The sequence below is a fragment of the Phacochoerus africanus genome, chromosome 4 (genome assembly GCF_016906955.1).
Source record: "Phacochoerus africanus isolate WHEZ1 chromosome 4, ROS_Pafr_v1, whole genome shotgun sequence".
In the NCBI taxonomy this organism is placed as follows: Eukaryota; Metazoa; Chordata; class Mammalia; order Artiodactyla; family Suidae; genus Phacochoerus; species Phacochoerus africanus.
This window is the reverse complement of record NC_062547.1, coordinates 77,834,012-77,848,148: the sequence shown is the minus strand read 5'-3', so window position 1 is coordinate 77,848,148 and position 14,137 is coordinate 77,834,012. Positions and strand designations below refer to the sequence as shown.

Sequence of the window (14,137 nt, the reverse complement as noted above, 5' to 3'; positions counted from 1 at the left end):
GGCAGCAACTCACTAAGTGGAGACAAGATTTTATTTACACTATGGTACAGGGTGCCCTGCCCCGGAGGTGGTCGGTCAGCTGAAGAAGTATGTGGAGTGCTTCACCTGCTCCAGGTCGAAGGTCCCTGTGGAGCAGAGAGAGGCCGTGGGCGGGCTCGAGGGAAGGCCTCAACCCCAGCCTGCAGAAGGAGCCCGCACCTCCAGGGACCGTACCTGGCTTGGGCACTGATAGCAGTGTGTCCATCAGCCTGGAGGCCCAGATATTCTTAGAGGCCCTGGAGCCAAGAGCAGGATGGGGGATGAAGCATAGGCAGGGTGGGGAGGCGGAGGGCGCGAGGGCACTGGGGTTGGGTGTGCCTCACCTGGGGTCAGAGCAGAACCGATTCCTTAGGAACCTGGACAGGTCATGGAGGATGGGCTGGCTGTGCAGCTGGACAAACTGCTCTCGGCACACCTTGTGGGGGTGGGACAGTCAGAAGCCAGAACCAGGCTCAGGACATAGGGAGAGAGTGACTGGGAGGGGGTGAAGCTGGGGCTGTGAGGTCCCACAGGGTGAAGGCCACAAGACCAGGGGTGTCCACTTTGACGGGGGCAGGCCATACCTGGTTCATGACCGCAACATCAGCTGCGTGGGTCCAGAAGCAGTCGTGGACAGAGACAAAGGTCAGGCCCTTTCTGTAGCAGGAGGGAGGGGCTCCATGAGGAGAAGCCACACCTCAAGGTCCACTCTCCCCTTGATCCACACCCAAGGGCCTCCGAAGGGAACCAGGGCTCAGTGCAGCCTCATCTCCACGTCAGCAGCTGTTTCTAACAACCATCAACACGTGCCCCCACCACCCATGCTCAGCCGCCTCCAAGGGACTCAGGAGAAACCAGGACGGCTGTGCCTGACCCAGGAGGTCCACATAGGTCCCGCTGTGTCAGGCCACACAGCATGCCGAGTCTGGGACCCTCTAAGGGCCAGCTTCACTCTCAGAGCCACTTCCTAGCCCCTGCTACCTGGTGGCCTGTCTCCTGGGCACCAGGTCCTGCAGGCCTGCCGGAGGGCTCAGCCCTGGCCCCACCCTTGTCCTGGTCCTGGCTGGCAGGACCCACCAGCAGGACCTGAGCTCACGAGCTATCTCCCCCTGTGCGGGCCCCTGGCCCACACAGGGGACATCCACACCTGTAGCAGTGCAGGGCCGTGAGCATCATGTGTGAGGAGTCCAGCGAGTGGATGAAGTTGGGCGGGAAGCCGTTCTTCTGCTTCAGCGTGTTGGGCTTCCTGGGGGGAGGAGTGGAGGTGGGGACTCCAGAACCTCCCCAGGTGGCCTTCTGGCCCAGGCGCCCCACCCTGCCCAGTCCTTGCACTCACTGGCTGGTGTCCACACTGCTGTTGAAGCTGAGGTTCTGAAGCCCACCTTTGATCTGCAGGGTCAGGGCAGGAGGTGCAGGGGTGGTGAGCCCTGCCCTGCCTCCGTGGGGGTGGGGGTGGGCGTGGGGGCAAGGCCGCACGTACTGTGACCTTGGAGTCGCGGTGGTAGGGCTGGATGATGGGGATGCCCAGCGGCGTGACCCACTCCACAGCCGAGCCCATGTGGGCGATGAGCCGGGCACTGTCAGTCAGCCAGCGCTGCGGGGGCAGGCACTGGGCTCAGGGCAGGGCAGGGGCGGAGTTGGGGGGGGGGCAGGCGGGTGGGGGGGGGTAGACGGGCAGGGGGCGCGGGGGGGCGGGGGGGGAAGCCCGTCCAGGGAGGACGAGGCCTCACCTGGATGGACCGGGTGCCAGAGAACATCTCCTGGAGGCTGTTAAACACCTGGCGTACAAGGTAGTGCGAGGCCTCCCACACAAACTCCTGGCAGGTGGGGGAGGTGGTCGGTAGGACCCAGGTTCCCGCCACAACCCCCCCAGGGCCCCCCCACCTGAAGCTGTTGGCACACTCCTCTGGGAGCCCCTCCCCGACAACTGCCTGCTGCCCTGTGTCCAGGGGTGGGGCCGGCAGGATCTGGGGTCACAGCTGTGCACCTGGGGGAAGTCCTGGAGCTCCCGGAGGCGCCTCTCGATCTGCAGGCGGCCCCCGTAGCGGGTGACCCCGTACACCACGGTCATCACCGTCTGCTTGACCACCTTGCGGCTGATGAAGCCCTCCAGCACTTGTGCCACCCGCATGCCCTGCTCGGCATCCTGCCTGCGGAACACCTCCACCTGGGCAGGTGTTGGGGGTCAGAGGGCGGGGCCTGCCCAGCCCCCCAGCCCCTCGTGGGCCTCACCCCGGCCCCTCTCACACCTCCCTCAGGAAGCCCAGGACAGAGACTAAGACTACAGGGTCTACAGCGCCCATGTGTTCACACAGGCCCTGGAGAGTTTGAGGACAGGTAATGAGTGGGGGGTCCGTAGTGCCTACCTGTGCAGCCACCCCGCTGTAAACGTCCTGCGGCAGGTCCGAGGGCATCAGGTTGACAGAGGCGGCCCCTGCGCTATCCCGGCCCAGGGCGGCGTAGTGCTGCAAGCCGTTACAGGAGCCATCCTGGCCAGGGGTGCAGAGTGAGGGGGCCTGGGCAGGGCTGGGGGAAGGTCTGCATTTCCCCAGCTCTGCTCACAGGAGAGGCCCCCAGCTTCTGACACACGTAGGTGGGCAGCAGCCCCCACAAAGGGGAACGGAGAGGCAGGGGCCGGGCCTGTGTGAACTGCCCCTTGTGGGAACACCAGCCAGCGCAGAGTGGGACACCGTGCCACTCCACACTGGGTGCCCCCAGCTCACCTGGTGAACCGGGAAGTGGGAGACATAGGCAGTGGGGTCAGGGGCACGCACCGCCCGAGCGATCTCCATGCAGCAGGCCAGGGTTTGCCAGGGCTCGTCCGCCTCCATCCACCACTTCCGGCCCTGCAGGAGGGCAGGTGGGCTAAGTGAGGCCCGGGGTCTCCAGGTCTGGTGGGGTCAGGGCGGGTCTTGCAGCCTAGACAGGGCTCCCTGGGCACAGACGAGAGTAGGGTGGACCCAGGCAACATGAAGACACACAGACGCATGGAGAGAAAAGAGCGACAGACCAGGGAGGGGGACGTAGCAATAGCCCTGAGTGACCAGCCACTGCGGCATGGAAGGTGGCAGAGCTGCCAATGGCCTGAGGTGGAGGAAAAGACTAAGGCCCAGCTGCCGCCTTCCCATCCTCTCTACCGTCATGGGCCGGTCGGCCGAGTCCAGGATGTCCTCCATCAGCTCATCTGCCAAGTCCCGGCGTGCCTGCAGCGACTCGTGCTTCTTCAGCCCTGTGAGGTTGACCAGGTGGATCTTGAGCCAGTCGAGGCCCTGAGGGCCGAGCGGGCGGCCCTGGGCAAACTCCAGCAGGGCGCGGGCCAGGTCGCTGCCCAGGTGGTTGAAGTGGGGTGGGAAGGGGTAGGTCCGGCCGCGGAAGTCCATGTTGTGCGGCAGCCAGAAGATGCGACCCCGCAGGTGCTGGGCCATCGAGAGGCGGTAGAGTGCCTCAGTTCGCAGGCTGTGCATCTCCCGCGCCATCTTCAGGCGGCGCGCCAGCTCCCGCCGCAGCTCGGCCTTCTGGGTGGGCAGCACATTTGGTTGCAGGCAGGCGTCGGGGGCCTGGCGGCCCTCAGGAGGCCGGGGGGCCTCAAGGGGTGGGGCAGGCACGCCCAGATGGGGACAGCCCTTGTTGTTGAAGAGCTCCAGCACCAGGTCCAGCACAGGTCCATTGACCTGCCAGGCACAATTGCCCAGCTGGGTGAGGGCGTCCAGGGCACCATGCAGCTCAGCGGGCCGGCAGCGCTCCAGCAGGACCTGGTGCTGCTGGGTGCCCTCCACTGAACGCATCATCTTGGTGGGGCTCAGTAGGAAGGCACCGGAATGGGGGGATGTCCAAGGCAGTGGCGGGCACAGCATGGGCACCTCGGTTGACTCGAAGGTCAGTGTGCCTTCTGCTGCCGTCTCCAGCAGCTGCCTGAAGGCTGGGTGTGGCTTCAGGATCCCGATCTGTGGGTGGACGGGGCAGGTGGCGACAGTCAAGGAGCCAGCCACCCCAAAGGCGCCAGAGGCAGGCCCCAGGACCCTGAGACAGGTCTGTGGCTGCAGCAAGATTCTGGCAGGACCCAGCCGTGGCCCAGCGGCCCATGCCACCCAGAGCCCAGGGCAGCCCACCTGGCGGAAGCTACGGAAGGAGTAGACGTGATAGAGCACGGGGATGAGTGTGTTGGAGTCCCGGGGCGTAGCCAGGTTGCTGGGCATCCGCACAGCCTGCACCAGCATCTCTGCCAGCCTCTTGCCTAGTTGCACCAGCACAGACAGGGACCAGGGCTGTTCTTGGGGGTACTCAGGAAGCCCCAGTGCCTCCCAGTACTGCCGTGGCAGGCAGGGCTCCGCCACCTGTGGGTAGGTGGGTGGGTCAGGGGCTGAGGGTCCGGGCACAGAACTGGACACCCAGTTCCCTCCCAGTGTCATATGAGGAAACTGAAGCAGAGTTGAGAGGCAGATCCAACTGCCCCAAAGCGAGGATGGGCCCTCTGCGTGAGGTTTTCGTTTCCCACCTGAGCTCCCAGACCTCACCTGGGTGTCAGAGGCCAGCAGGTGCAGGTACTTGGAGTACTGCTTCTCCAGCACCTGCACCTGGTTGCTGAGCTGCTTTCTCTGTACCATGTGCCGGTTGAAGACGCGCTGACCCAGCCTGTGCGCCAGGTAGAAAAGGGACTCTCCATGTGCAGGCAGAACCTGCAGGGTCTGGAAGGCAGCGTGCTGTGTAAGCTCCATGCTCCCTCCTGACCCTGGAGCAGGTCAGCAGCAATGGTGGCCCCGCCCCCCACCCCACCCCCACTTCCCAGCTGCCCACCTGCAACAGCATCTCCACAAGCTCCTTCTCGCTGAGCAGGCACAGGTACGGGAAGAGCGATGAGCGGCCTTCATGGGCAGCGTAGGCCTCACTCTCCTTGGTCTCCTGCAGCTCTCGGCACAGCGCCTTCTCCCATTGGGCACGGAGGATGGTCAGTGTCTGCCGCTGTATGTTGGAGGGGGGACGCCAGAGAGTCACCCCCATGCCCACCAATCCCAGCTGTCCTGGGCCTGGCAGCACATGGGCACCCGGTGCCCCCAGCTCAGGGACTGGAACAGTCAGGCAGAGGGCGGTGGAAGGGGGCTGTGCAGTGAGCCCCCCAACACATGGGCCCTTACCGCGTGCAGAACCTCCTTGGTCAGTGGCGGTGCCTTTTCCACCGATTCCACAGTGACAGTGGTGGCCAGCTCCATGCTGAGCTGCTGCTGGAAGAGCTCCTGCAACTTCTCAAGAGGCAGGTGCAGCCTCGGGTAGGACACAGTGCAATTGGGCTGGCGGCAAGAGACTGGTAGTGAGGCCCTGAGCACCTGACCCCTGGACCTGGGTCCCCAGAGACAGCTTCGCCCCTAGCCAAGGTCAAGAAGAGCAGCTGCCCACACTAGACCCCAGGACCTCGCACCCGTCCAGAGGCAGAATCACATCCATTTTCCCAGGTCTCCTGAAAATCATCCATGCCTGACGATGGGGGAAAGCAGAGTGCAGATGGGGGGGGGGGGGTTCTTTCTTTTTTGTCTTTTTAGGGCCGCACCTGTGGCATATGGAGGTTCCCAGGCTAGGGGTCGAATGGGAGCTGTCGTCACCAGCCTATGTCACAGCCACGTCTGCAACCTACACCACACACAGCTCATGGCAACGCTGGATCCTTAACCCCAGCTGAGCAAGGCCAGGGATCAAACCTGCGTCCTCCTGGATACTAGTTGGATTCACTTCCACTGAGCCAGAACAGGAACTCTACACAGTGTTTAACACAACCACACTGGTTTGAAAAAGCATCTGCCTGGCCTTGCTGGGCAGGCGAGATCACCCAGGAAGACGGTTCAAGTCCCTGGGTGCCACCATTTTCTTTTTAAACTTGGAACCGTGTCAATGTGTGACCCGCCTAAAAATAAAAACAGCAAAACCCAACACTCTGAAAACCACAAATATACATCCACACAAAGAACTGTACCCACATGGCCACAGCAGCATGGTTCACAACAGTCAAAAGGTACAACCAACCAATGTGGTGCGTCAACACACAAGAGACAGGAAGTTCTCTTGTGACTCAGCAGGTTAAAGATCCAGCATTGTCACTGCAGTGGCTTGGGTCACTGCTGTGGCACAGGTGCCATCCCTGGCCCAGGAACTTCCACATGCCAAGGGCAAGGCCAAAAAAAACCCCCCAAAAAAACAACAAGACATGAAACAGGAGTTCCACTGTGCCTCAACGAGATCAGCAATGTCTCTGTAGCACCAGAATGCAAGTTTGACCCCAGCCTGGCACAGTGTGTTAAAGGATTCAGCACTGCCAGTGCAGGTCGCAACTGCAGCTCAGCTTTGATCCCTGGCATGGGAACTCCAAATGCCATAGGGCTCCCCCCCCGAAAAAAGGGGACATACACACAAAAAAACAACAGATGATGGACAAACATCACGTTGCCCCTCAATACACAAGAACATCACTCGGCCATGAAAAGGAGAGAAGTACCAACACTTGCTACCACGTGGACAGACCTTGAGACCATGATGCTCAGTGAGAGAAACAGCCTCAGAAAGACACATGAAGTTCCCATCATGGCTCAGTGGAAACAAACCTGACTGGCATCCATGAGGACGCAGGTTCGATCCCTGGCCTCGCTCAGTGGGGTAAGGATCCAGCATTGCCGTGAGCTGTGGTTGAAGGCTGCAGACGCAGCTTGGATCTGGCGTTGCTGTGGCTGTGGTGTACACCAGCAACTACAGCTCTGATTTGACACCTAGCCTGGCAACCTCCATATGCTGCAAGTGCGGCCCTAAAAAAAAAAAAAAAAAAAAAAAAAGGACGAAGAAAAAAGAAAGGCACAGTGTGTGATCCTATGGATGGGAGATGTCCAGAACAGGCACATCCTCAGAGAGTGCGTTAGTGGTTGTCAGGGGCTGGGGGTGACCGCTAATGGGGATGGAGTTTCCTTTTTGGGGTGATGGAATGTTCTGGAATTAAACAGAAACCAGTGTACTCAGAAATAACTGAATTATACCTTTCAAAGGTGAACTGTAGGAGATTTTTACAGAAAAAGAAAAACCCAGTGCATCTGGTGCCACACTTTCCTCTGCCTGCCTGCTGCTTCAGCTGTCCTGTGGCACTCCCATGCTCAGCCTACTGCTGAGCCTCACGTGGAAAGCCAGGGCAGCGCATGGCAGCCTGCCCCTGTTGGCAACTGCCAGCTTCCACCTTTAGGGTCAAGGCCCCACTTGTTTCGTGTCCGAGAAGCAGGGGTGGCGTCCCAACAAGGAGAGATGGGGGAGGGACTGAGGCTCCAGGAGACCCCTCCAGAGAAACCCCGCTGATTGTCAGGCCACAGGCAGGGGCTCACCTTGGCATAGATCTCCCGGAGCAGCGGCGAGGTATTGACCTGGGGTGGAGGCGGGCGTGGGCACGGGACGCTGAAGGTGGGCTTGGCCTTGCGCACAGCCTTCAGCAGCTCGGCCCGCTCCTCCTCGCGCAGCAGCACAGACGTGAAGAGCCCCTCTAGCTGCAGCCCGTCTTGGGCCATCTGCTTCAGACACCTGTGGGGCACACAGGGCGGCCCCCACCTTGGTCTTAGCGCCCAGCGGCTGTGGGAGTCCCCGGGGCCCCTGACCCCCACCCACCTTCGGATGGTGTCTGTATCCTGGTCCAGACGCCCCATGCACTGCAGAGCAGCTGCGTAGGACAGCAGATCAGGGGTGAGCCCGGCATCTTTCACCATGAAGAACACATACACCAGCTCTTTGAAGGAGCCCTGCGGGAACGAGCCAGGGAGGTCTGAGGGGGGCCCCTCGGCAGGCTCCTCTGCCTAGTTTCCTGACCCCTCCCTCAGTGCGGGAAGTCGCTACCACCTCCTCAGGCACCACGTGGTGGTGGGCGGCTGCTTTCGCCTCCTGCATCAGGGCACCGGCTAAGTGCCCTGCCCCTACCTCTCGGGCCCCTCCCCAACACCCGCCCTGCGGTCCTGCCCTATCTGCACGGTCTTGGGAGCAGTGCAGCCCAGTCCAGAGCCATGCACGGCCACCTGGCCACCCAGCTGAGCGCAAATGAGATACTCAAGCTGGACTAAACAGTGGTGAAGAGCACTTTGCTGTGCTCAATGCCGCTGGTCTAGAGCGAGCCCACCCACCCCACCTTTATAGAACCTGTAATAACGTCACCACCATGAAAACACCCATTTGAACCTTCACATACTCCCCTCCCTGTCCCGGACACAAGCAGGGCTGAAGCCTTGACTCCTCCCAAGAACCCCGAAGGATCCCCGCTTTGCAGAGGGAAGTGAGGTGTGGGCTACAGTGAGCTCACAGAAGAAAGAGGCCTCCAACTCAGGTCCAAGTGGCAGCCACACCCGCCCAGAAACGATTATTTACAAAGCCACTTGGTGCTGTGGCTGGGCTGACCAGTTCCCCCCAAACTCACACCCACCTAGAAAGAACCCCAGCAAATGGCCTTATTTAGAAATAGTGTCTCTGCAGATGTAGTTAAGGGGAGGTCACAGTGGGGTAAGGCAGTGTGACAACTGAGGCACAGATCAGAGGGATGCAGCCACAGGCCAAGGAATGTCGGCCCTCAGAAGCTGCAAGAGGCAGGGAGGACCCTCCCCTGGAGCCTTGCAGGGTAGGGGTGGGGGGCACACCCTGACCTGGGACAACAAGAAAATAGGCCTGTGTTGCTGTGAGCCTCCCGGTTTACGGCCACTCGTTCAGCAGCCCCAGGAAGCTCCTCTAATGACAGGAGCGGTGGCCAAGACAGAACTCTTCCGGGGAGCTGGAGGCCACAGCCTAGGATGGAAGCCGAACTCCTGGGACTAAGCTCATCTGTGAACACAACCTAGGCGAGAAAGCCCCAAGGACTGTCACCGTGGAGACCTTGGGTGCCTCAGAGGCACCATCAGGCTGCTCTGGGTCGCCTCATTTGCATGAGTCAGCACAGCAAAATCCCTGCCGCAGACCCGCCTTCCCAAGCTGCACCTGGACTTGTCGCTGGTGCGTCCCTTATCCACCAGGCACTCACTGTCCCTGCTGGAGGGAGGGTGTTGGGGAAGTTTTCCTGCAAGGACATGTAAGGAGCTCTCAAAGCAGCCACAGATCAGAGGAGAAACTCCAAGTAAAAAGCAAGCAGCTAGGAGTTCCCGTCGTGGCGCAGTGGTTAACGAATCCGACTAGGAACCATGAGGTTGCGGGTTCGATCCCTGCCCTTGCTCAGTGGGTTAACGATCCGGCGTTGCCGTGAGCTGTGGTGTAGGTTGCAGACGCGGCTCGGATCCCGCGTTGCTGTGGCTCTGGCATAGGCCGGTGGCTACAGCTCTGATTGGACCCCTAGCCTGGGAACCTCCATATGCTGTGGGAGCGGCTCAAGAAATAGCAACAACAACAAAAAGACAAAAGAAAAAAAGAAAGCAGCTAAAGCTGTGCCCAAAGGGACATTCACAGCTGCGAATGCCTGCACTAAAACGAAGGGAGCCCACTGCAGGAAATGGGAGAAAAAAACAAGCCAGGAGGGGAAGCTCCCACCATGGCACAGTGGGTGAAGGATCAGGCCACTGCAAAGGCGAAGGTTCAATCCCCAGCCCTGGGCAGTGGGTTAAAGGATCTGGTGTTGCCACAGCTGCAGCACAGGTCTCAGCTGTGGCTTGGATTCAATCCCTGGTCCAGGAACTTTCATGTACCACAGGTACAGCCATTAAAAAAAAGAAAAGATAAAAGAACAAGCCAGGCAGAAAGTGTCATGCTCATTGAGCTGAGGAGGGTCTGCAGCACCCCTCCAGCTAGAGCCCTGGTCAAGTAACCAGAAGGAAACTCTGAAATAGGAGTTCAGAGTCTTCCTTCCCTTTTGGTCATTCTCAGAATTTCCTTTTAAAGCCACTTGTGACTCACAGTAAACAAACCTAAAGAATTACTAAAATAATTAAAGAAAAAAAAAAAAGGACTGAGCTTTGGAACTCAAAGACAAGCGCCCCCTTAGCTTCTGCCTCTGACCTCAGGCACCAGCACCCAGAGGACAGCCACTTACCTCACGCGCCCAGCCCAGCATGACCGCATTGTACATGGCGAGAGTTAGCAGCTGCTGCTGCTGGGACCTGCTGTGGTAGGTGACCAGCACGTGGTGGGCAAGAGGCAGGTGGCCCGTGTGCAGGCAGCACTCTAAGAAGGACAGGAGCTTCTGCTGCTGGCCCTCCAGCTTCGCCTCAGGATCCCTACTGGCTTCTTTGCAGCTCAGCCTCTGCGGGGCCTCCTGTAGCAACTGCTCCAGCTGCTCCTCCCAGGGGCTTTGGGGGGTCCCCTTCTGCCAGCGCTGCAGCTGCTTCGCCAGCTTCCTGCTCAGCAGCCGGGGCTCCTTACGCAGCTCCACCCGCCACAGCCGCTTGCCACCCTTTTGCATTCTCTCCCGCAGCTGCTCCTTGCGCCTCTCCATCAGCCGCTGCTCCTCATCTAGTTTCTGCGCCCAGCGGTCACCAGCCCCCACTTGGGCCTTCCTAGGTGGCTGGATGCCACCAGCCTCCGAGGCCTGAGCCATGGCCACCTTCTTCACTGTCACCTCCGCCTCGCTCTCGGCCTGCAGCTGGCGCACCCTCGCCTCAAGCACTATGGGACAGAAGGACAAAAGTCAGGAAGCCCCCAAGGTCCAGGTGGCAAGAGGCACACACCACCCACCCCCTCACCACCAGTCACCTGAGCCTCTCAAACGCAATGTCCCAAACAAGCTCCTGGCGTTACCCGCAACCTGCTCCTGTCTCCCAGCCGCCACCGCCCGCCACTTAGTCCTTCCAGGAGCTCTGCCCAGAGCCCAAGGGTCTTCTACAACTATCTCCCTCCATACCCAGCTGGGCAGCACCACCCACAAAAGCTACCCAGTGCCTCCCGCCCCCACCCCCATCTCCAGCCATGACGGCTTCAGGGCCTTTGCACAGACCCTTACCCGACAATTCACAGCTCTGTTCTATAAAGCTGTGGTCAGAGCTGGTGAACAGGGAACCATGGATCCCAGGGAAACGCAGGGCTCCTGGGAGCCTGTGGTCCCATTTCCACCAATGGATCAGCACATAACCTTATTTTGTGAGTTCTCATGTGGGTGCCTTATTTCACATATACTGTCGACCCATTAATGTTAGATGCAGGGCCATACCACCCTGCACTCACTCCTGAACAAAACACATCGAACACACGTCTTCTTCAAAAGGCTCGGGGTCCCAGCCCCTGTGAGCTGAGAATACCAGACGGCGCCTCAGCACCACACCAGGGGCACGTAAACAGCAAAACTACCAGGAAAGCACACAAAAGTGCAAAGCTGTGGTACTAAATGCACCCTGAAAAGGATGTTCTTCAGGGGGAAGTCATGTGTCAGGTGGCTCAGGGTTTTGCTGCTCACGTCTGCAAGTGACCCTGAAAGTACTGTCTTTGGGGTCACAAGTAAAGTTGGACTGGTGGGAGACTTTGCAAACACGGAACCCGCGAACATAAGGACCAAGCAGATCTGCCTTGGGCCTCTCTCACTGGAACATAAGCCCTGGGAGAGAGCTAGCCCGGGACAGAAACAGTCATGAGGCAGGTGTGGACCTAGGCCTCAGAGTGGCTCAAAACTCAGAAGACATTTTCAGAACACACAGGCAACTGGGGGCTACAAAGTGCCAGGAGGGACACAAGGCAAAAGCATGGGCACAACCCCCTCACCCCAGGCAGCCACGTCTGATCTCCCTGAGGGGCTGACCAGGGACAAGTGGGTGCAAAGCTCCTGATGACAGAGGTCTCGGCGCTCTGTGGCCCTCAGTGGGGGGATAAAATTTATTCTATGAGAGAGGAACCAGTTGGAGGGGTCTAGGCTGGAGTGTGCCAGAAAGTGATTCAGATTTCCAGAATCTGGGCTTTACTTTAAAATGAGATGGGTTGGAGTTCCCGTCATGGCTCAGTGGTTAACGAATCCGACGAGGAACCATGAGGTTGCGGGTTCGATCCCTGGCCTTGCTCAGTGGGTTAAGGATCCGGTGTTGCCGTGAGCTGTGGTGTAGGTTGCAGATGCCACTCGGATCCTGTGTTGCTGCGTTGCTGTGGCCCTAACCCTAACCCCGGTGGCCACAGCTCCAATTAGACCCCTAGCCTGGGAACCTCCATATGCCGTGGGTGCGGCCCTAGAAAAGGCAAAAAGACAAAAAAAATAATAATAAAAAAAAATAAAATGAGATGGGTGGATTTCCTGCTGTGGAGCAGTGGGTTAGGAATCTGAATGCAGGGGCTGGGAGTCAAAGGATCCAGGACTGCCACAGCTACAGCATAGGTCACAGCTGTGGCTCAGAATCAACTACTAGCCCAGGAACTTCCACATGCAACAGATGTAGCCATTTAAAAAAAAAAAAAAAGAGATGGGTGAGAAATCAAAGGAAGTTGCTAGGACCTGTCTCTACCTCTGCACACCTGGGATTTTCTATTAGATTTTTCTTTTTCAAGGCTCCCCAACCCCCTCCTGGCTGCTGAACACACACTGAACATGGGGCAGGAGGGGAAACAGGAGGCACTGGCCAACTGGGAGGGAGATAACAGATGGTGAGAAAGGACAGATGCCCCCTGCTTGCTTGGGAGGCCGCCAGAACTAGGCTGTCCATCCAGGATTACAAAGACAGCGACCCAAGCCCATGTACCTGTGTGGCCTTAGGCCAGTCTCTCCAGCCACAATTTGGGGCCTCCACTGTCTCATTCGGAAAATGGGAGTCCCTGGTGGGTCTGGGGACAAGGGCACTACAAGAACTCAATGTGCACAGTTCTTGTTTCACATCATCACTGCAGTGGGCCATTGGACCACCAGAGTGGGACAGTATGACTCCCTCCACCTTACAGACTTACATGCCTTCTCCTTGGGCTCATCGTGAAGAACCAGGGAGGTGGCTCTGGGCAGTGTGGCCAGCAGGCAGGGGGCGGGGTGGGGTGGGGGGGGAACAGTGACCTCAGAGACCAGGCTCACCTTCCAGCAGCTCAACATGGCCCCAGTCCTTCCTGCGGTCCTGCTCACAAGGGCTGGCAGACAAACTTCTTCTCCGGCCCCCAATGACACCAAGGGTCCCTGCAGGAGAGACCAGGGAGGCGCCCAGTCGGTGAGGGAAGGAGGGCCCTTGAAGGGACAGAAATGTCAGGATCCGGGGGCAAAGGAACCCTAAAGTGGCAGGCGCCCAGTCGGTGAGGGAAGGAGGGCCCCTTGAAGAGACGGAAATGTCAGGATCTGGGGGCAAAGGAACCCTAAAGTCAGTGGCTACCGGCCTCACGTTGGAAAGAAACCCACAGGCCAGGGAGTTCCCCTTGTGGCTCAGTGGAAATGAACACGACTAGTATCCAAAAAGACGCAGGTTCCATCCCCGGCCTCACTCGGCGGGTTAATGATCCAGCGTTGCCGTGAGCCGCAGTGTAGGCCGGCAGCTGTAGTTTCGACTTGACCCCTGGCTTGGAAGTTTCCGTATGCCGTATCTGAGGCCCTAAAAAGCCAAAAAATAAAATGAAAGAAACCCACAAGCCAAAGGTGAAGGGGGCATCACAGCTAAGAAAAAAAAGGAAACTGGGGCGTGGGATCGAGAACGAAGGTTTCCTCCAACTGAAAGTAAAGAGTTCAAAGATCAAAATCCCTAAGCCGTAAATAGTGGACTGAGGGCTCCAAAAGAAACCAAGTGTCAGAGGTCAAAGTACCCTGCCGACCCCCGTCCACAGACTGTTCGGAGACTGGGCCGAGGACGAGTGAAGTGGGGTCGAGTCAGGGCAAAAGGCAAAAGTCGGAAGTAGCTGGATTCCCGGGCCGAAAAGCCAAAGGTCTCGGCCGCGGGTGAGGAGGCGGGGCAGGGTCGCGGTGTGGCCCCCAGGTCTCCGCCGCATTACCTTCCTCCGCCAGGAGGCCATGGCGGCCCGCCGGCCACAGGGCCCTCCGGAGCCCCGCCGCGCCGCGGCCCCAGCGGAGGGCAGACATGCCACCCGCACGCGGCACTGCCGCTCCGCCGCACTGCGCCTGCACCTTCCGCGCCTGCCGGGAGTTATAGTTGCACGGCCCTACGGCGGCCGCGGAGGAACCGTGTGCCCAGAAAGGGCAGCCGAACCACAACTCCCAGGGGGCAGCGGGGCAAGGCCCCACAACCCCACCCCGAGGTAC

General features: G+C 59.4%; 1 protein-coding gene across 2 annotated transcripts; it reads right to left on the bottom strand.

The window, feature by feature from the left end:
- Positions 1–17: 17 nt before the first annotated feature.
- Positions 18–14,015, bottom strand: POLRMT (RNA polymerase mitochondrial). Of its 2 annotated transcripts, XM_047777826.1 has the most exons (21): positions 13,870–14,015; positions 12,971–13,069; positions 10,031–10,602; positions 7,642–7,772; positions 7,365–7,557; positions 5,151–5,303; positions 4,813–4,977; positions 4,533–4,703; positions 4,128–4,352; positions 3,156–3,962; positions 2,742–2,864; positions 2,385–2,507; positions 2,006–2,185; positions 1,749–1,835; positions 1,499–1,612; positions 1,355–1,407; positions 1,166–1,264; positions 603–675; positions 363–454; positions 214–275; positions 18–125 (listed from the first exon to the last, which is right to left on the bottom strand). In XM_047777826.1, exons 1-21 carry the CDS (start codon positions 13,955–13,957, stop codon positions 76–78), a joined length of 3,660 nt encoding a protein of 1,219 aa, XP_047633782.1. In that variant the 5' UTR covers positions 13,958–14,015; the 3' UTR covers positions 18–75. The 2 variants fall into 2 exon arrangements, with proteins under 2 accessions (XP_047633782.1, XP_047633783.1); XM_047777827.1 differs by lacking the exon at positions 1,749–1,835.
- Positions 14,016–14,137: the final 122 nt, after the last annotated feature.